The 22,366-nt window shown below is 38.7% G+C and overlaps 1 protein-coding gene across 49 annotated transcripts in view; it reads right to left on the bottom strand.

Moving 5' to 3' along the window:
• Positions 1-22,366, bottom strand: part of MLIP (muscular LMNA interacting protein) — a 244,675-nt gene that overhangs the window by 140,287 nt on the left and 82,022 nt on the right. For 2 of the 49 annotated variants that reach the window (XM_023625105.2, XM_023625110.2), the window contains exon 1: positions 684-1,459. The exons of the other annotated variants lie outside the window; for them this stretch is intronic. In XM_023625105.2, the coding sequence (XP_023480873.1) occupies positions 684-761 (78 nt within the window). In that variant the 5' untranslated portion in view covers positions 762-1,459. Of the gene's footprint in view, positions 1-683; positions 1,460-22,366 lie in introns of those variants that run through there. 49 annotated transcript variants of the gene reach the window in all.

Below are 22,366 nucleotides of genomic sequence, written 5' to 3'. Positions count from 1 at the left end.
AAAATGCCCATAGGTTAAAACAAAGAGATTCTTGAAAATTTACAATCAAGAATGGCTCCATCATTTCCCTAAAGAAACCAGATTATCTAACTCATAGGGATTTTGTGATAACTAAATAAAATTACACAGGGGACACGCCCAACACGACACCTACCAGGCGATAAACTCTCAGAAAGGATTAGTCACTGTTGTCGTAGCTGAATGGTGTGATACTGAGTTGCCCAAAGGAACCAGCAATCCAATATTAAGTATATATTTAAAACCAATAAATGCCAGTTACATAATCATCATTTTAAAATTTCATAAAAATATTCTTACTGAATATATATTCCAAATACTTTTCTTTCAAATCAGTATTTTGATTTCTTTTTCTTTCTGATCAACTTTTATTATTTTTTTCTGGCCTTTATATTTTGCATCTCTGTATATAATGAAACTCTATTCTCACTTAGGATTTTATTAATTGATAAGTCTACATGGGAAGGCAAACCTATTCCCTTCAAATCTGCCTATTTTAATCACCAGTAAATTCTAAACAGAAACACTTTTCAAAAGCCTTTGTTTTTGAATATCACAGTACTATTTTATTTGAAAACCTAACTATCGTGCTTCTGGTAGAAATATTTTAAGAATCACTTCTCAGTCTTTTGAAAGCACATATTGACATTAATAAATCTGGTTACCTGAAAAGGGTTGGGGATGCTGAGCAGGCTGGCAATCTGTAAGTCTTGGATTCCAGTATTTTTCCCATACTGTGTCATGTGCAGCTATGTGTGTATATATATACATATTTTTTCAAATCAACATGTGACTGTGTAGGAGACGGGTGAGCCACCAAACTATGCGAAAATAAGTTCTAGAGGCTCTAATGACATTCAGTTGAGCAGTCTGTAGGCATCAAGGAATTTGAGACACACAAGAAATCATTGTTCCAGTGCATACTTATCAAAATGTTTTGCTGTAAAGATAGAATGCCCTCTTTCTATCTGGAGACATTTACTAAGGTCCATAATGTACCATTTCAATTCTCTCAATAAGCTTACTAATAAGAATGCAATATATTTTCCCTCGGATTTCAAATTTCAGTTAAACTACTTTTTAAAATACTTTTTCCTTTAAAAACTAACACAGGAAAAAATAAAACAAAACTAATCCCTCTTCAAAACAGCTTTTTACAGCAAGAAGAGTGGATAATCACCAACTAGCCTTAACACATCCTATGAAAATGGACATGAGATTTTTACCCCAGAAAAAAAAAAATCTGTGGACTTTTGCCAATTCAGTACTTTTTTTTTTTTTTTAAATATTTTATTTTTTCCTTTTTCTCCCCAAAGCCCCCCGGTACATAGTTGTGTATTCTTCGTTGTGGGTTCTTCTAGTTGTGGCATGTGGGACGCTGCCTCAGCGTGGTCTGATGAGCAGTGCCATGTCCGCGCCCAGGATTCGAACTGACGAAACACTGGGCCGCCTGCAGCGGAGCGCGCGAACTTAACCACTCGGCCACGGGGCCAGCCCCACCAATTCAGTACTTTTTAAAGGAAGCTTTGGCTTTTCTGGACTACTAACCATGAGCTCAGCAGCCAGCCTGCTGGGCTTGTATCCCAACTCTGCCACCTAACAGCTGTATGACTTTGGACAGATTACTTAACCTCTCACTGCTTCAATTTTCTCATCTATAAAATAGGAATATTAAGAGTAGCTCCCTCACAGGGTTGCGGTTACAGGAATTAGTACACATAAGCCCTTGGAACAGCACCTGGCATAGAATAAGCATTCAATAAATATTAACTGTTACTGCCGACAATTACTAACAATAGGATGACCATATGTGTCTTAAATAGTTTATGCACTATTTCTGATCTTCCCCCACCCATTCCCACATCCCACTTCCAATACTGTTAAAAATAATCAATGAGGGGCTGGCCCAGTGGCGTAGCGGTTAAGTTCCCACGTTCTGCTTCGGTGGCCTGGGGTTCGCCGGTTCAAATGCCAGGTGCAGACATGGCACCACTTGGCACGCCATGCTGTGGTAGGCATCCCACATATAAAGTAGAGGAAGATGGGCACGGATGTTAGCTCAGGGCCAGTCTTCCTCAGCAAAAAGAGGAGGATTGGAGGCAGATATTAGCTCCAGGCTAATCTTCCTCATAAAAAAAAAAAAAAAACTTTTTTAAATCAATGAATGGCCTCTTCTGCTCAAATCATTGTCTTTTTTCTGAACATCTGTGTTAATGACTTTGTTGGCTCCTTTTGTCAGCAAGGAAGTCTTTCTCCTGGTCCTCTCTGAACGCCCTCTGTCCTGGCTCCTCCCCTGTCTCTCCTCGGCTTCTCCTCCTCTGAAATAAAGAGCCCAAAGACTCAGCAGTTATATCTCCTCTCCCCTTTGCCTGAGTTCCCCCGTCCCTGAGGGTTGTGCTCTACTCTCACGGTTTCATCCCTCGGTTTCATCCCTCGTGGGAGCGGGCCCTCGAGTACACTCGGCTTCTGCCCTCTCTCCCAAGCTCCAGCTTCCCCCCGCCGGGTGTTCACTTGCTGGCTCTAATGCACACACTATAGTGCAAGTGGTTGGGCTGGGGAGCTTGACAAACGTGGGTCTGAGGTCTGCCTTTGCCGTTTACAAGCTGCATGACCTTGATCAATTTTCCGAATTTCTGGAAATCTCTATTTCCTCATCTGTAATAGGTCATTTAGAAAACCTACTTCATAGGCTCCATTATATAATACAACAGATTTAAGGCATTTGACATAGTTCCTGGTATATTGAAAACACTTGACATATATCAGGTGATTATTAATATTAATGCCCAATTGGATATGTCCAAAATCTTTTGACATTCCACACCCATATATAAAATAACTGTTCTTCTCCATAATTTCTGAAATATTTTGCTGCCATGGTCAGTTTGAGGATACTATATTTTAGCCCGTTTATTATTTTGTCTCACTTGTTTACACAGTCTGAAATAGAATATGGCAATATATCCTTCGAGTACAATAAAAAAAAATTCAGCTGCATACTTTGCTGCCTGTCTTAAAGGTTATGTTCTGCAGCCTCCCTTACTGGTAGCTGTGGCCATGTGATTAAGCTGGGACCATTGAGATGTAATTAGAAGTAAGTCTCCTTAAAATGGTGTGGCCTGCCCTTTTTAATCTCAGCCTCCATCTCACCATCTGGAATTTGGAGGTGACGGCTGGATCTTCAGCTGCCACATTAGACCCTGATGATAAAAGCTTCACTCTAGAGATGATAGAATGATGTATGAACTGACAGGAGGAGCCCCCAGGCAAGGTCAGGACTGACAACCTCTGAACTTCATTTTTTAATGTGAGAGAGCAGTAAACATCTATCACGAGATTCTTCTCTTGTCTACAGCAAGATCTAATCTTAAGTGAATCAACATTTCAATTTCTAGCTCTTCTCTAACAGGCACCTTTCATTCTAGCCAGGCCAGTTTCCTCAGTCTCCCAACTTGCTTTGGCTCAGATTGGTCCCTTTGCCCGTACTCTCTTCTTACTCTCAAGTATCTTGGGTTTGCTCAACCAAAAATGTTCGGATCTACCAGGAGCTTACAGCTGATTCTTGAAGTGCTCAACTCTCCCCCTCTCCTCTGAATGCTGTAGCATTTGTATTTTCTTCCACATCATCGATTATCCCCATAAAACAATCTTGTCTCCTGAATTACTGGTAAGATCCTTAATAATCATGTCTTGCAGGTTGGGTTTTCCAGAAAGAGATCCCAAGACAAAGTTCAGGGTGCTAGTTATGTACAAGGGATAAACACTGGTGAGAAGAAAGGGGCAGAAGCAGGACTGGGCTGAGCTGCGATGCAGACCTGACAGAGCCCGGCTAGTTGCTTAGGGAGTTCTGGAGACAGCACGACCAGGAGAGCATCTCATATCCAGGCAGGGACCAGGCCTTCACCCATGGGGGCTGTCCTGGCCAGGTATGACCTCAGTGAAGCAGCTCTCTGCAGACAAGGCAGACCCTGGAGGAGGTGACAGTTGGAGGCTGTCTGCCGACTAAACTTCCTGAGGCTCAGCAGCAAGACCTGGCTCAGAGAGGGAGCTGGACACACATCACTGTGTCTGCCACCCTGTGCCTGGATTTTATGCTTCTCTTCCCAAAACACCAATTTTAATATTAAACCTACAATACATTTGATAAATATTTACAGAATAGTTTATTAAAACATTCTATGCTTAGCCTAAGAAATATAAGCTGTGTGAAGTTCATGAAATAAATCTATTCATGCCTTTGAAAAGGTATTTAAAAGTTTCTTTATAAGAAAAAATCTCTTTAAAACATTTTCCTTCTGCTTCCTGGAATCAGCATTGACTTTCCAAAAGATTTAAGTCGCCTGTTTTGCAGAAAATGCCTTTTTTGCTTAACTCTATGTAACGCCTACCACCATGCTGGATGCTGCCAGGGCCTCCAGACACACTCCATCTGAAGGACGAGCAAGTGGGAAGGACCGCCCATTGAACTTGCTTCCTCTGCAGAACACTGTGCTCTTGGGGAAAATCTTCCAAGGAGGGAAACTTGCCTTTCATCTTGAGATGGTGACAGCACGTTCGTTAGGAGAACACTATGAGAAGCTTCCGCTATTGTTGTTTCCACTGTTCTCTCCTGTACTCCAATTTGCTTTTGCTCTAAGCTCATGAGGGGGTCTTTACAGAGTCTCATCAATTTCTACAGGTCTCATAAATTTCTCTCTCCTCTTTGTGAAGTGAGCAGGAAATGACGTTAGAGAGCAGGAGTTTTCATGCCTACTCTGCCCCTCTTTCCTACCCCAAACACCCTATCCGCCCCTAATGGCACTCTAGTTAAGGCAGGAGCAGGAATAGGATTGTGGAGGGAGAGAACGCCAGACTTGAATCAGGTTATGACTCTGGTCATTGGTAAATAGCACAGCAGCAGGGAGAAAAGGCACCAGGCTAAACAGTAATATTAAGAGTAATAAATGAAAACCAGTCTGAGGATGCACTAAGACCCACCATCCTCTCACGTTGTCCTGGCCCTTTATGAGGAGAGGGAACAAAAGTCTGTGTTCCCACGCCGTATCTGAGCTGTGACCAATAATTTTATTTTAGCCTAGAGATAAGCAAGATCCCACACTCACAAGGTGGGTTCCCTTTGTGTGGCTGCAAATCTTCCTATATTTCCGTCTACCCGCTGTTTCCCAGAATATATCTTTATGGTAATTTAGCCACTTTAAGAATCTCTCCCATCTGTTCTCTGTTACAAAGACAGCTACTTCAGGAGATCACTGTCTTCTTCGCTGGTTGGTTGGGGAGCGGGGTGGTGACGGGGACTGACACACAATCTACAGAAAAGTCACCGAAATGTAGTTTCCATTTGTAATTCACCACATGAATCTTTTTGAAATGTCTGCGTTTGGATGTTGTTTTCTTTATCTGCTGAGCCAGAAGGCCTCGTCAGAAAGTCAAACTTCAAAACTGACAAACTGCTCTGATCGTATAAGCGTGGTGTGGTTGCTACGGAAACTGCTTGAACCGGAGAAACTGATCCTATTTGTAAATTTATAACTGGGAGAAGAAACAGATGCTAAGTTTCTGAGTGAGTCTAATTTACTCTGAGACATATTTGGGGTCCACGGGTGGTAAAAATGGGCTACGTTTTTTTAGCCATAGATATAGCAAAATTATCCACTTTATAGGAAACCTTCTCACTGCAGCCAGAAATTATGAATAAAAGTGAATTCTTTCTTTACCTTTTCTCAGCTTTGCTAAAAAAAAAAAAAAAATTCCTGACAAGGCAAACGTATTTTTCCCAAGAAACCCACGAGATCCAGAAAAAAGACCAGGACTCATCATGGAGCCCCACACAGGCAACGGCCTCTGGTACGTGCTGACAGTGTGATCTTAGGAAAAAACAAAACCTCTCATGATCACGCCACAAATGTTTTCAAAGCAGTTGTTCTGAAAGGAGAAATAAGTATGAAGAGATCAGTGGTCACTTTTTGCAGAAATAGACAAGGAGCAGGTCTGAATTTCCTCTCCAAAAACTTCCCCTCGCCTGCTGTTTAAACCTAGAACACCTAGAAGCTTCATTCCTTTAACTTATAGCAACTTTTAGATCCTTTCCTGAAAATTAATTTTGATACCAGGGGAAAGGACAAAACTTTGTTAGATATCTGGGCCATATGAGGGGTGCTTTCCACAATAGGGTAAAAGAATTTGAAGCTGGTAGACAAAGAAAAGATTTGTAATTACAATTGCGATTATGATTATCATCAGCAGCATCATATTAACACCATCATCATCTGTTATTATCATCCCCAATATTATCATAATTCATATCATCTTAGTCTCCATTACCCCATATAACGGAAAGAGCTGCTCTTCTCTGGGTATTTATAATGAGCCAGAAATGGGAAGTAGTTTACATTCATTATCAGATCATTCTCAGGAGTTGGCAAACTTTTTCTGCAAAGGGCCAGATAGTAAATATTTTAGGCTTTTTGGCTCATACCATCTCTTATCACAACTACTCACTTCTGCCATCCAGGGTAAAAGCAGTCATAGAAAACATGCAAATAAACGTGTGTGCTGGTGTTCCCATTCAACTTTAGTTACAAAATCAGATGGTGGCCAACTGTGGCCAGCTAGCACTAATGTACCAACCCCTGCATTATCTCATAAATGTCCTCCCAATTCTCTGAGGTTGGCAGGAGCATCCTCATTTCTCCAATGAGGAATCCAAGGCTGTGAGAGGTTGAGTAATTTGTCTGCGGTCACACAGGGAGCAGAGGGAGGGCAGAGTTAGATCCCTGGTCTAGCCATCGTCAAAGAAACCATCGTCCCTTCAACGCCACCTCTCAGAGTGTGATACGTGAACCCCTGGCTGATACTCAGGATGATTTTAGGACATACACGTATAAACATTTTAATGGTTCCATTTATTTCAAAATGTATGAAAAAATATAACCAGTAAATCCAACTTTGATTTTACTGATGTTATTTCTTCAGAGGAAACACAAGAACGATCATAAATAACCATTTTCACATCTTTCCATTTTTTTTTAGATGAAAGAAAATTTAAATGTGACTTTTGACAAGAAGGAAAGAATTTTTAAATACTCTTTATATATGTATCATTTTGGACTTTCAAACAGCTTTCCTTCTTTTCTCTCACTTGATCCTCACAAAAAGCCTAGGAGGGAGAGTGGTGTGGCATTCTTCTCCCCATGTTATGGATGAGAAAAGCAAAACTACAAGAAGGTTAAATGACTTGCTCAAAGTCACACATTGTGAGGGTGACCTTTTGCAGAGGGCCAGTGCACCTGGCACTTGTTCCTGAATGTTCTCCTGCTGTGTCGTTCGTGCGGGTTCTCATAGGCTCACAGTGGTAAACAACCAAACTCAGGAATTTCTTGTTTCTCCCACATCCATGCCAGACGTACAAAAGTAACTAAAACGCAAAAACATAACTCAGGTTTCCTGCGCCTGCCCCGTCTCAGGGCCAGTAACAGAGATTAGCTGGTGTACGCGCACATGCGCAGAAGCAGTGAGTAATGCTCGCCTCCTGATTTCCAACAGAGCAGTTTGAAAGTCCTTTCCAGATTAGCCATAAATCATTTTGTAAGCGCCAAACACTGAATGACATGAATCTGAAATTCCATATGTGTTTTTCAAAGAACACTCGCTTTAGCTGCTAACGAGCTGTTTGACCTCAGACAACTCACTTCATGTTTGAGGAACCCAGATTCCACATCCGTAAAGCACAGCTGCTGGACTCTATCAGTGTTTTTCAAACCACAAATTATGACCATGAACGAGTCCTACTCAGAATTTTCTAAGTGAATTAGAAAAGAGGAGAACGGAACAGAATCAAATTTAATAGAAACCATCCCAATAAGCACTATTTGAGAGACCCTGTTTCAGATTTACATGAACAGAGACACACACGCTGGATTTGTGGTTCGCAAATTTAAAAGCCATTGGACCAGACGATCTGAGAGCTTCGTGCAGCTTTAAGATTCAATAACTCTATACCCTGTTCCCATTACAATAAAACCACTCAAACCACACGCTGAAGTGATGGGAATTCCTCAAATCCTCTCAGCACCTCAAAGTCTTGTAATTGTTGAGACTCCTTGTAACCATTCTATTATCATTTTATTATAAATTATATTCTATTATGAATTCTATTATAATGTTATTTATATCATTATTAACAGGATCTTAATTAGTATTAATGACATTTTTGCAACATTACAGCCAATGTATATATAATTACATTATGCCTATATTTAAATATATTTTGACTGGGAAAATGTGATCAATAAAGAAATAAGTTCTGAAAAACCTGATTTTTGTGGTACTCCTTGCCTGCATATAAACAAAATGAGGCCAAATAAGACCTTCTGTATCAAATACAGGACCATTTTTAAATGAATCAAACATGCACCAAGACATACAGAAAGGGCAAAACTTCCATCTGAAGTGTGGAGTATACACTAGCGCTAGGCCAACATGTTATGATCTGCATTGAAATGGCAACTCACCAGTCTGTGGAAAAATCCAGCCAAAAGAATTCAGCCCCTTAGGTTCATTTCAATCTGGAAGCCCCAGAGGAAACACTGCCTCATTTGCAGAAATGGGAGGGCCAGAGTGTGTGATAAATTGAATGAAAAGGACAGGAAAGACACCGCAAGAATTGGCTTTCTGAAATTGAAACTCCTTCTATTTTTAATCCTCTCTCTCGGGTATTTAATTCCAGATCCCAGTCAAGTCATGTTGTAAAAAGTATCCAGGTTGACAAATTATCAGTGCTTCACTTAGGGGCAGTTTTCCTTCTGGAAACTGTCTTTGTGGATTAGTATTCAGAAACACAAGCTCAGTTGAGTACCAATTTTGCAGAATAGAGAAATGACTCTGAAAACGGAAGAATTAAAAGTAGAAATCATGAAATTAGTTACATACAAAGAATTGAGAGAGTAGATAAGAATCCTTGAATGTGCTGAATGTTTACAAGTCCTCAAGCAGCAGTTGTATGTAAAATTAAAGGGGCTCTAGAACTGGAGGCCTGGGGTTGAGAAGGATCACAAGAGTTGACTAGGAGCAGTGGCTAAGCTCAGGGGCTGTTCCCAGACGCTAATGGTCAATGCATTGCTTGCTCCCAACTGCCGTTGGGCGATGGTTAGATGTCATGGCAGTAATAAAAAGTAGCATTTATTTGGAACTCACTGATTTTTCTTCCAAAAGATCTTGAAAACACATCCTCACTCTTATCTTAAGGACAAGGATAATCCAGTCTCCTGGCTGGATTCCTTGAAGAAAATCTTTCCCACTCTCCATTTCATCCTATATTCAATTGATAAAGAATTTCTCTCAAACAATGTCAAGAAGAATGCCTATATTGGATACATTGATATTCAATAGAAAAGGAAGATATTATTTAAACTTCACTGAATTATCTATTCAGATATTATCTATTTTCAAACTTCACTGAATAAGATTTTGAGGCCTCAGCTATCAGACATGTTCCTTAAAAGGGATATAGACTTTAAAGTATTTAGTTTTCCAAATTTTCATAAATGTCTTTGAAAAAAATTTTTGAATCAATTTTGTAATTTTATGAATGGAATGGAATGTGTTCTCAGGAATAAAACTCCATTGACTCAACTTTTACTCATCAACTCAAAAGTGGTTCCCAACCCGGGGCCATTTTGACCCCCAGGGGACATGTCTGGAGACATTTTCGGTTGTGACAAAAATGGGGAGAGGTTTGCTACTGGCATCTAGTGATAAGAGGCTAGGAACGTTTCTAACTCTCCTACACTGCACAGATCAGCCCCCACAACAATGATCTGTCTGGCCCAAAATTCAGTTGTGCTGAGGTTGAGAAACTCTGCTCTACAGTATTTCCCCAACGGAAAACAGAAAAAGAAATCATTGGATCAATGCTGTATTTTGGTCTATACAGTTGGCTTAATCATTAGCTAAGTGACTTGCTCTCCTACATTAACCTCAAATAGATGGGATTCAAATTGACTTTTAGCAAAATTGCAGATCTCTTCATGACTCCATGACTTGGCACTTAAGGATTGCTTGAGAATTTTAGTCGTGCATGCCAAAATCTGCTCCACTATGTTTTTCTGTCTGTGTGTGTGTGTGACCTTCTCTCTCTCTGTCTCTCTCTGTCCCTCTCTTACACACACACACACAACTTAACACAGATGGAGTGCCGTGAACACAGCTGGTGCTCATTACATTGTGAAGGCTGGTTCCCATACCAACCTGTTGCTCAGACTGAGGGTCACAGGGACTGTCCTGGAGTCAGAAAGGTTAATATTTTAATGGTCAAAGGAAGTTGCTCTTGGTGGAAAGTGAAAATAAAAACAAATTAAAGTGAAAAGCTTAGAATAAGTCTGTCAAATATGCTAACTGATTACAGAGCTGAGAGTATCTTCCTGAAAGGGATGGAGTAATTTGTAAGGCTAGCTGATTCTAACAGAGAACAGGCATCTTCAACATAATTATTGTACTTAACTTTATATCTCAAGACATCCTTATAAGATAGTTCATACACTTCAAACAGCTGTATGAGCATTTTCTGCCAGAGGAGATGTGGTAGGGGGATTTTCACCAATGAAGAGTTGAGGAGAAAACTTAGATCCTTCAAGGATCAGAATCCCTCTGATGATGGGAAGGCAAAGTTTGAGAACAGATGCTTGTGTCTCTTCACACTTTTACATGCCACAGCACAAGAAAAGAAATAAAGAATCAGAAAAGTAAAAACGGATAGATCATTCAACTTACTTTCTTCTCTCTAAGAATGATACTTTCAAATTAGAGACAAGGTCATTTAAAAGGGGGAGAGGTAAGGATTAATGAGGAAATTGGGTGTGGTGGGCACCATGAGGACCCCATTGCTGTGACGAGGTTCAATTCAGGGACTTAAGGCAAATGCGCTGGATCAGGTGCAATTTCATTCAGAGAATATATTGATGGTCTGGTTTTGTTACGGTCCCATAGTTTTTTAAAAATGTTCAAGTTTGGCAGCAGTTCAAACTAAATACTTAAAAAAATATGTTCATTCAATACAGATTTTAGTTTGAAAATAAACTCAGTTTTGCGTTTGATTTGAGAAGAATGTAGCAAGTTCTTCAAGTATATTTGTTGTCATGGGCCAACATGACATGTTTTGTTTTAGCTTTTGAGATGCTATTTCAAGGAGATTCTGATTCTGGTTCCTGAAAGATTCAAATGGTCAGGTAGGAACATTCTGTAGGAGAGACAGCCTCAGAATTAGAGCTATGTTACGTGAGCGGTCCATCAGAAATAGAACTGTCCTGAAATTCAGATCCTTCCGCTAACCTGTCATTGCTCAGAACCAAAATATGGTTTGGATAACACTCTGCACTCCATTAAGAGAAAAAGTATGACTTTGAATCCTGGGAGTAAAATTACCTTGTGGCCTTGGGATACAAAGTTAATCGGGTAGTATAAATTACCAAACTCAGCCCCAAATTCAAGCTCAGCTAGGGTAATTCCCTAGAGTGGTTATATCCTGAAAATAGGTATTTTAGCCTTCTTCAAACATTATTATTGGGAAAAGACCTCTATTTTCAATAATTAAAGTTATGTAACTTGTAACTCAGCATGGCTGCATGTGTAGAGAATCTTTACAAATTCATATACGTTTTTAAATACTGAGTCCTTTTGTTATTAATGCAACTAAAACTATTAGAGAAATTCGGGTTTCTTTGAAAATAAAGATACTTATGTTGTACTTCTGAGTGTACTTTTGTTATGGGAACAAAATCATTTTTTCTTAAAAATCCACGTAATTTTGTCTAAAATTTTCTCTTTTTTTTATGCTCCATTAGAAACAGTTTAAATTCTTTGCTATTGGCCTCAAAAAGAAAGTTTTAACTTGGGAGAAAAACTCTTAATTGAATAAAATGTTTTAAAGAAATTTATTATTGAGTTATCCATAAGAATAAACATGTCCATTAAAAAATATCAAGGAAATCCCTTCCAGTGGGTCAGCATCCTCTACCACCTTGAGTATACATGAAGCACTTGTGTTTATGAAACAATTAGTGAAAGGGAAGTCTCTGTCATGGGGTATTAGCACATAGGATTGTTTAAATTGAGGTAGGGAAATCAAAGGGCACACCGGGACAGCGGTCTCCAAGATTTCTGGCGTAGGCACCCTTCACTAAAATAATCTAAGCACATGCTTCCACTTTATGAATATTAATTAATTAATTTATTTATCATCCTGTGCAGGTATTCCTGCACAAATGTATAATGTGTAACTTGTACCTAAATGGAAAATAAATGGTGAAAACAAAAATTCATATAGATTAATAATTTCACCCCTTGTGCTAACAGATTGCCTGGCACGACCACTGAGATGGGCTTACCCATTTTGAAACCACTGCAATGGGTATCATTTAGGCTATTCAAGCACGGTGGCTAATTTTTACAATACAATGTTTTTTGAGCTTATTAGGGACTGGTAAACAATCCCCACCAAAGATGAGAAGCCAGTTAGCCCTAACACCCAAGAGACAGATGTGCTTCGGAGACGTTCTTTGATGGCACTGTAATTTAAAGAATGGGCTAGAGAGAGGGTAGGGATGAGTGGCATTTATCTTCATGTATCAGGTAAAGTAATGACACAGTCTTTACGGTGGGTCATGCTCTTTGGCCTCTTTCAACTCTGGCATCAAGATTGTGTCATCTGCCACAGAACCCCAGGAAAAGCAAAGAAGAGTAAAATCAATCAATACTTTGCTAGGCCTTGTCCTGTCCCTTGGATCTCCCACTTAGGTCATATTCTCACCTCTTCTTTCCCTGAACCTCTAGCATCTGACATATTCAGGAAGTTTGATCCCTCAGAGACGTCACAGAAGTTTCTTTTCCTTGGATTTTCTCCAGAAAAGACAAAGTATTTTACCTCAACTCTAAAACCACCTGGCTTAAACTAAATATGTGAAGTTTGGAAAACAAATTAGCATAAGAATATGCACATTTCCTCTTTGGAACAAGAGCTAACATGAAAATAACACCACAGCCCTTTCTGAAGACTCCCAAAGGGAACGGCTCTGCTCAAGAAGTTGAGTCCAGTAAAGAGTGAGCACAGCCCACCCAGGTGTTCTCCCTCTGGACACATTCCCCAAGTCCAGCTTCAGGCTCCACAGACAGCCCGGTTGCCAACTGGCAGATGAGCCTTTTGGGAAAAGGCAAGGATCTTGCACTGCAGAGGAGTCCAAAAGGGTATTTTCTTCCCAAGCAACAGAAGATATCTTGAGATTTTTTTAATTTTCTTAATCAGTTCAGTAAATGGCAACATCACCCAGGCCAAATATGCTTTCTTTGATTTAGACAAAGTAATGTTCTCCCAGCAAATGTACCCATGTATGTCGAGAGCTTGGACTCTCTTCCTTCTCACTTCTACCCACACTTCAGAAAGCAGTTTCCCCGTGGTGAAGATGCAGGAGCACTCAGGAGGAGCCACCAAGGGCTTTCAAGGGTGTCCTTACTTATCTGAAATTCCTTGGCTCCTTTCATTGCATTCATTCCCCTTTGCCCTTATTTTTTCTTCCTGATTTCCTTTTTATCCATTTCTTTTTTTCTTCAAATAACACTTTCTTTTCTTGAAGCACTTTCCCTCCATAAAACCACTCGCGTCAATTTAGTCATTCAGTCCATTCTTATTAATAGATAAATAATCAAGCAAATATGCTATAAATTTGAAACTTCCACCTCCTCAGGAGTTTACGTACCTAAGGCAGATTTTGTAACACCTACCCACCCGCCATCCTCACAGATGCAGAAGAGCTGAGCTACGGTATGTTGTTTTGACTTTGACGCCGTATCAGTTGTGTATTGGAATGCGACTTTGCTGAGAAAAAAATAAGCCTGAAAGATGGATAGGGTGAGCCAGAAGGTGGAGGTGGGAGTACAATAGATTTAAATAGGAAGGCTTCCTTGGAGGTGACATTTAAGAAGAAGCTTGAAGGAAGGAAGGAAATAAATCATGTAACTACCTAGAAGAAAATACTCCAGAAAGAGGGAACAGCAAAAGTCAAGACCCAAAGATAGGAGAATATCTGGCATGTTTGAGGAACAGAGGCTGGCATGACTGAGGAAGCGGGATCCTGGGGAGGAGCCACATCAGATGACGCAAGAGTGCTCGAGAATGGGGCCAGCTTGCTAGGGCTTTGTTTGTCAGCCACTAGAAGGATTTCAGCTTCTCTTCTGAGTGAGATGGGAAACTTGGACTACCTGGAGCATAGCAGTAACATGATCTCGCTATGCTTTAAAAGGGTCACCCTGGCAGCTGTATTAGGAAGAGATAAGAGGAAATGATAAAACAGAAATGAATAAATTACTTATAGTGAGGAGGGGAGGGAAAAGCAGGAAGGGTACTAGAGGCAGCATACTTCTTCACGGATGCTTTTTCTTATAGTTTTGACTTTTGAAATCATGCTAATGTTTTACATATTCAAAAAGATAAAATTAAATAACAGCAATAGTCGGGGAGTGAGAATCGTAAAAGTGAAAGTAAACAGAACAAATTAACCTAATCAGATATTGAATCAACACAGAACCGCACGAGGAAAACAAAAGAAATTAAGCCAAGTAACTTTGGAGGTTTAATATATAGACCAAAAAAATGCACAAAACATAAGTATACAACTCAAAGTGTTTGTGAAAATTGAATATACCATTTAATACCCATCTCCCAGATCAAGAAACAGAACTTCACCAGCACTCCAGAAACCCCTCATTCTTCCTTCCAGGCACTTCCATCCCCCACAAGGATAAGTGCTTTCCTGACTTCTAACAGCATAGATTAGTGTCATTTATTGTTGGTTTGTTGTTTTTTTTTTAACTCTACATAAATGTAGACTCATACAGTATGAACTCTTTTGAATCTGGCTTGTTTTTCCTAATATTATATTTGTAAGATTAATCCATAGTGCTGTGTACAGCTGTAGATCCTTCACTCGGGGAGAAGAGAGATGAAAATATGAAGGGAGAAGATAAGGAAGAACTCTGATCTGTTGGATATTAGAGATAACAATACAACCATTCACTTTTCCTAGTTTTGTCTGCTGAAATAACCTACAAGTAATGACACTCCAGAAGCAATAAGCACATCAGGCATCCAAATCCTGATTCTTTTATACCACTTCCCTCTAAAATGATTAGCAGACATTTGGTCCTGTCCAAAAGCATCTAGAAGACATTTTTTCCACGTCAAAAGGTCTTTGATATTTGGTCCTGACCAAAACATCCAGAAGACATTTAATCCACGCGTAGAGGTCCTTGACATTTGGTCCCGTCCAAAATGTCTATGAGCATATTTGGTCCATGCCAAATGGTTTTGGACAGGACAAAATATCAAGGACCTTTTGGCATGGACCAAATGTCTCACTGATGGCTTGGACAGAACCAAATGGTCCTGCAAATATCAAGGACCAAATGGAATTGCCCTAAACTGAAAAGGGAAAGACAGTAAAATAATCTTCACTGAGAAAGAACAAGAGTTCAATTTCAAACATGTGAGGTTGGAGAAGTCTTTTAGATATCCAAGTGAAGATGTTGAGTATGGAGTTGAATATATGAGTCTGGAGTTTAAACGTGAGTTCTTGTCTAGAGATATAAATACAGGAATTTTCAAGATATAGAGAGTATTAAAACCTGAGATTGAATTATATCACCTAACCAAGGAGTAAGTGTAGATAGAAAAAAAGATGAATAAACATGCAAAGATGGTAAATCTGAGCAGGTAAAAAAATATGGACTGGGCAGTTTTCAGTTTTTCTAAGACTTAGAACTCATGAATCAGAGTGGTGGAAGTTCAAGCTGGTATGACAGGTCCAGGAGAGAATACAGAAAGTCTGAAACACAACCTAAGAAATGTCTACTTCATATTTCAGGCGATAGGATTCCATGAAAGCTTCAAAGGAGACATTTGCTCCATTTACATTTATTGTTATAACAAGTATTTTAGGACTTGTTTCTATCATCTTATTTTTTAATACTTCCTTGTCTTGTCCTTTGTTGTCTGTGTTTTGCAATTCATCTATTTTTCCCTTGATCTAATTCTCTCTCACAATTTGGAAGGTATAGTGTCTGTTTTAACTTCTATTACTAGCTAGAAGTAGAATCTTCATTCATATGCATAAGTAAACATATTTTAATCTACCAACTTTGGAAGCAAAATTGTATCTACAGAACAATTCTATCATTAAAAAATGAAAAAAAAATTTTGCCACTTTCCTTCCTTCCAACTCATTTATGCATACCTCACAAAAACACAGACTTGTGTGTTCTCATACTATGTTGTCCCAATTTCTTATAATTCTTTTTTAAAAATCATTTATCTTTTGTATAAAAAATTGCTACTTCTAGATTTGCTTTTATAATCACAATTAATTCAATAATTTAGATATATTTAAATGGAAAAATGCTCATACCATTCAATTCCTATCAGAAATTCTGCAGAAGTTCTTGATTTTAATTCTTTGGTTAATTGGATTATATTTTTTAGTAAGTTTTTCAGAAAGGGAATTTGTGTGATATATGTCCCAAGTCCTTGAATTTGAATTTGAAATTAAAACCACAACACGTTTACATTAGCAGCCCCAAAAGTGAAATACAGTCGTGCCCCACTTAATGACAGAGATGCGTTCTGAGAAATATGTCATTAGGTGACTTCATCATTGCTAAAACATCACAGAGTGTACTTTCATAAACCTAGATGGGATAGCTTACTACACACCTAGTTTTTATGTCACTATTCTTATGGGACCACCATCTTATATGTGGTCTGTCATTGACCAAACGTCATTATGCAGTATGTGACTGTATTTAGGTATAAATTTAACAAAATACGTACAAGATCTATATAACAAAAACTACAAAATTCTGATGAACAAAATCAAGGAAAAACTAAATAAATGGCAAGATATTCCATGTTCTTGGATAGAAAGACTCAATACTGTCAAGAGGTCAATTCTTCCCAACTTGATCTATAGATTCAATACAGTTCCAATCAAAATCCCATAGTTATTTTGTGGATATCAACAAACTGATTATAAGGTTTATATGGAGAGGCAAAAGATCCAGAATAGCCAACACAACATTGAAGGAGAAGAACAAAGTTGGAGGACTGACACTATCTGACTTCAAAACTTACTATAAAGTTATAATAATCAAGGCAGTATGCTATTAGTGAAAGACTAGACAAATAGATCAATGGAACAGAATAGAAAGCCCAGAAGTCGACCGACATAAATATAGTCAACTCATCTTTGACATAGGAGCAAAGACAATACAGTAGAACAAAGTCTTTCAACAACTGGTGCTGGAACAACTGGACATCCACATGCAAAAGAATAAATCTAGACATAGACCTTATACCCTTCACAAAAATGAACTCAAAATGGATCACAGACCTAAACGTAAGACTCAAAACTATAAAACTCCTATAAGATAAGATAGAGAAAAATCTATATGACCCCAAGTATGGTGATGACTTTTTACATACAATACCAAAGGCATGATCCATGAAAGAAATAACTGACAAGCGCAACTTAATTAACATTAAAAACTTCTGCTCTGCAAAAGACAATGTCAAGGAAATGAGAAGACAAGCCACAGACTGAAAGAAAATATTTGCAGAAGACGTATCTGATAAAGAGCTATTATCCAAAATATAGAAAGAATGCTTAAAACTCAATAATAAGAAAAAAAAAAAACCTGATTAAAAAAAATGGGCCAAACAGGCCAGCTGGGTGGCATAGGATTAAGTTCACACACTCCACTTTGGCAGCTCAGGGTTTGCTAGTTCAGATCCCAGGCACGGACCTATCCACTGCTTATCAAGCCATGCTGTGGCAGGCATCCCACATATAAAATAGAGGAAGACGGGCATGGATGTTAGCTCAGGGCCATTCTACCTCAGCAAAAAGACAATTGGTGGCAGACGTTAGATCAGGGCTAATCTTCCTCAAAAAAAAAGGGATGGGGGGGACCAAACACTTTAATAGACATCTCACCAAAGAAGAAATACAAATGGCAAATAAGCATATGAAAAGTTACTCCACATCATATGTCATCAGGGAAATGCAAATTAAGACAACAAGAGATACCACTACGCATCTATTAAAATGGCCAAAATCCAGAACACTGACAACACCAAATGCTGGCAAGTACGTGGAGCAACAGAAACTCTCATTCATTGCTGGTGGGAATGCGGTACAGCCGCTTTGGAAGACACTCTGGAAGTTTCTTAAAAAACTAAACGTACTGTCACTATCTGATCCAGCAGTCAGGCAGCTTGGTATTTACCCAAAGGAGCTGAAAACTTATGTCTACACAAAAACCTGCATACAGATGTTTATAGCAGCTTTGTTCATAATTGCCAAAACTTGGAAGCAACCAAGATGTCCTTCAGTATGTGAGTAAACTGGGGTACATCCAGACAATGGAATATTGCTCACAGCCAAAAAGAAATGAGCTATCAAGCCATGAAAAGACATGGAGGAAAATTAAATTCATATTACTAGGTGAAAGAAGCTAATCTGAAAAGACTATAAAGAGTATAATTCCAACTACATGACATCCTAGAAAAGACAAAACTATGGAGATGGTAAAAACATTAGTGATTGTCAGGGATTTTTTTGGGGGGAGGGATGAAGAGAGCAGAGAGGCCTTTTAGGGCAGTGAAAATACTCTATATGATACACTAATGATGGAAACATGTCAATATAATTTGTCCAAACCCCTGGAAGGTACAACACCCAGAGTGAACCCTTAGATAAACTATAGACTTTAGCAATTATGATGTGTCAATATAGGTTCATCAGTTGTAATAAATGTACCACTCTGGTCGGGGATTGTTGATAATAGAGGAGGCTATGGATGCAGTGGGAGCAGGGAGTATATGGTAAATATCTACACCTTTCCCCCAACTTTGCTCTGAACCTTAAACAGCTCTAAAAAATAAGGTCTTAATCATTTTTAAAAATGGTTAAATAACCTCTCACAAAGTCATATGGCAAGCAAATATAGATCTAGAACTTAAATCTAGGTCTTTCTGACTCTATGGCACTATGATCTTAACCATTCTCCTACAATGCTTCTCAGAGATATGCCTCCTGGAGATGCCACTGGGACAGTAACCAGTTAGAAACTGAGATTGGAGTCAGGAAAGAGGAGTAGGGTGATGTAGTTCTCAGCTAACCTGCCCGTGTCTCTCAGTTATCCATTTTAAGAACTCCCATTTGGAGCCCATGATTTACTAAAGATGAAGAGTCTCCCATGGATGCAATTCTTAATGAAAAGCTGTGTACAAGATAAGTGCAGTGGATTCGGAATCAGTTCTATCCATGCTATTGGGTCTTCCAAGAAGCAGGTGCTTGCTACAGAATCTGAACACATTTCTTGAGTAACTCTGGACACCATCTCAAAGAACCTTCAAGTCTTAAAATATATAACTTTTAGACAAAAAAAGAAACAAGGCAGAAACAAAAATTTACAGAAATCTACAATGGCTGAATTTCTAGAATAAAAATTCACTATTTAGCTGCTCCCTTGACTCAGTGATTAAAAAGGCCCTTCTAATAACCAGAATATATTGGGAATAGTGAAGGTTGTGGCACGCTAGGGGAACAAGCTGAAAAGGCAAAGAAAATGTGCTAATCTTCCCAAATTGAGGAATTCTAGAAGAAAAAAATGCTTGAATTTGCAAAGCAAAGAGTACTTTTCTCTCCTTATTAACCCAAATATAAAAAGTCTCCCAGCTATTGCACATGTACGCATACCCACCTGTTAGAAAGTATAGAAAAATAATCAGATCTCTCTGGAACACATTCATGGTGGATTATACAAATCCTCTTCTCCCTGTCTTATTCCACTTACATCTGGGTAATGTGACCCTGATTGCATGAGCAGTGCTCGCAAATAAAAGCTGCTGGAACATTCAGTACCCATTTATTATTCCATCATCATAGGCTTGACACACCCAACGTAAGTGCAATTATGTACAGCACCATAAACAACAATGTTATCTCCAGTTATTACTGTGGGTAATTCTTAGTTTCAAAGGACACTTTTGGGGGAAAAAAATAGGAAACGAAACTTCGTAAGTGGAGTCCTAAATTTCACCTAAAGAGCGTGAGAACGTTTGGATGCCAGGTTAGGAGAGCAAGAAGAGAGGACTGGGGAGAGAGAGAGAGTTTAAGGAACAGCAAAGGGGGAAAGCCAGAATTGTGGCTTCTGTATTTTGTAAATCCCACACATAACTCAGAATATGTTAAGAAGTTAGAATTGCATTTTTAAACTTATTTCAAGATAAAATCATTCAAATCATGATTCATTTTTACATTCCCAAATTCTTCCTACTTATGTTTTTTTTAATTAAAAATGTATATAATCCCAGGTCTAGTCTTAAAAACAGTGACAGCTTAAATGCAAAGCAATTCTTCAAATTTGCGATGCTCACTCCAACCCACAATTTATTTATTTCTCGTTATATAATGTTATAGTAAAATCAACTTTTCCTGGAGCGATCTCGAAGTTGAGCATGCACCAGTCCGTATCTAATGTAACATCTGTTGTCCTCTACCATCATAAACTGTCACATCAAGTAAAACACAACCACTGCAATATGAGACAAGAAACGCAAAGACAGCACACAGCTATCGTTGATGTCAAAGGTATGACCTGGTGACAATAACAAGGAATTGCACTAATAATGCCAGAGAACTCACAGTACATTCAAGTCCAAGATACCAGCTGCACACGGAGTCTGGTGCCATGTGTCACACTAGCAGACATCAAGAAAGCAGTGGTTGTAACGACAAGGTCAGTGTCAGCCAATAGAACTGATTGACAAGCACTTGCCTGTGTCAGCTGCTGATATTGATGAGCTGCAAAGATGACAAGGCCTTGTACAATTATGCCCTCCTTCCTCCCTGCTTCCCCAACAACTCAGGACTAGAAATAGCAATGCATCTGTTGTTTCAAGCCTGTCTGAATTTATTAACCTATCTCGACCTTAGCCGTGTTCTGAGGGAAACTCTGCCTGGAAATTGAGGGAAGCCCTATTTTAAAGGTTATAAAAGGGCCTAAACTGACTTGGTTGCAAAAGTGTCACTCTTTCAAGTGATATGTATGCCTATACATATGTCAATATGTATATGTATCTGTATATCACATAGCTAAGATTGACAGAAAGGCCTTCACATTGAAAGTCATCAGTAAAAAACTCAGATTTACAATACCATCTACATTAAATTAAGCGACACTCTCAAGTCAATTCAAGCAATTTTGCTGGCTGTTATTTATGTGCTAGGAACCAAGGAAATAAAAATGGGAAAGTCTGTTCCTGCTCTTACTTGAATTCAAAGCCTTATGAGAGAAAGAGAAAAACAGAACATTACACAATGAGTTAACTGCTATGTTAGTCCATAAGATGGAAAAAAATGCTATTCTAATGCATAGATGGGGAGAAGATATTTGCAATACATAAAATCAAAAAAGGATCCATATGTCAAAAATATATTTTATGCGCTTTACAAATTAGCTTTCAAAAAATGGAATAATTAGCAAATTATAGGAGGAGGAAATTCACAGGACAAGAAACATAAATGACAAAAACAAAACTTGAAAAGATATTCAATCTTACTAGTAATCAGGAAAATGCAAATTAAACCGTAATGAAATATCATTTCCTATCCACCAAATTGGCAAAGCTAGATGCTAGCAAGGATGGGGAACAACAGTACTGTCACATACAGCTAATGGGAGAGCAAACTGGTAAATCTAGTTTGAAGAGCATTTTGGCAACACCCCAGAAAAGGAGAACCTGGGTGCACCCAGTGACCCAGCAATCCCGTCCCCAGGTTTATTCTCTAGAGAAACGCCTGCACGTGGCCCAAGAAATCATGTACGTGAATATTTTATTGATGTTCTACATTAGAGGAAAACAAGAAGAAAATAATCACAATGCCCATCGACTTAAGAATAGGTAAATATATGTGATATACCTATCCAGTGAAATAGTACAAAGCAATAAAATAAATTACCTAGAATTATATGTATCAACATGCCTGCATCTTAGAACATAATATTGTGAAAAAATAAGCAAATTATAAAAGAATAACTAACATGATATACTTTGCGCAGTATTTTAAAAAATGCAAAACCAACTATACATAATTGTATAGATTAGATGCAATATTAGTATAAAATGCTCATGAAAATTATAAACAGTAAATCCAGGATAGTAAACTTTAGGCAAGAATGAGAATAATGAGATAGGGAAGGGTAGACAAGAAGCTTCAGTTAATAGTGAAAGTTCATTGTCTCT

This window comes from Equus caballus, chromosome 20 (assembly GCF_041296265.1).
Source record: "Equus caballus isolate H_3958 breed thoroughbred chromosome 20, TB-T2T, whole genome shotgun sequence".
Lineage (NCBI taxonomy): Eukaryota > Metazoa > Chordata > Mammalia > Perissodactyla > Equidae > Equus > Equus caballus.
The sequence above is the reverse complement of the archived record's forward strand: the minus strand, read 5'-3'. Positions and strand labels throughout refer to the sequence as shown.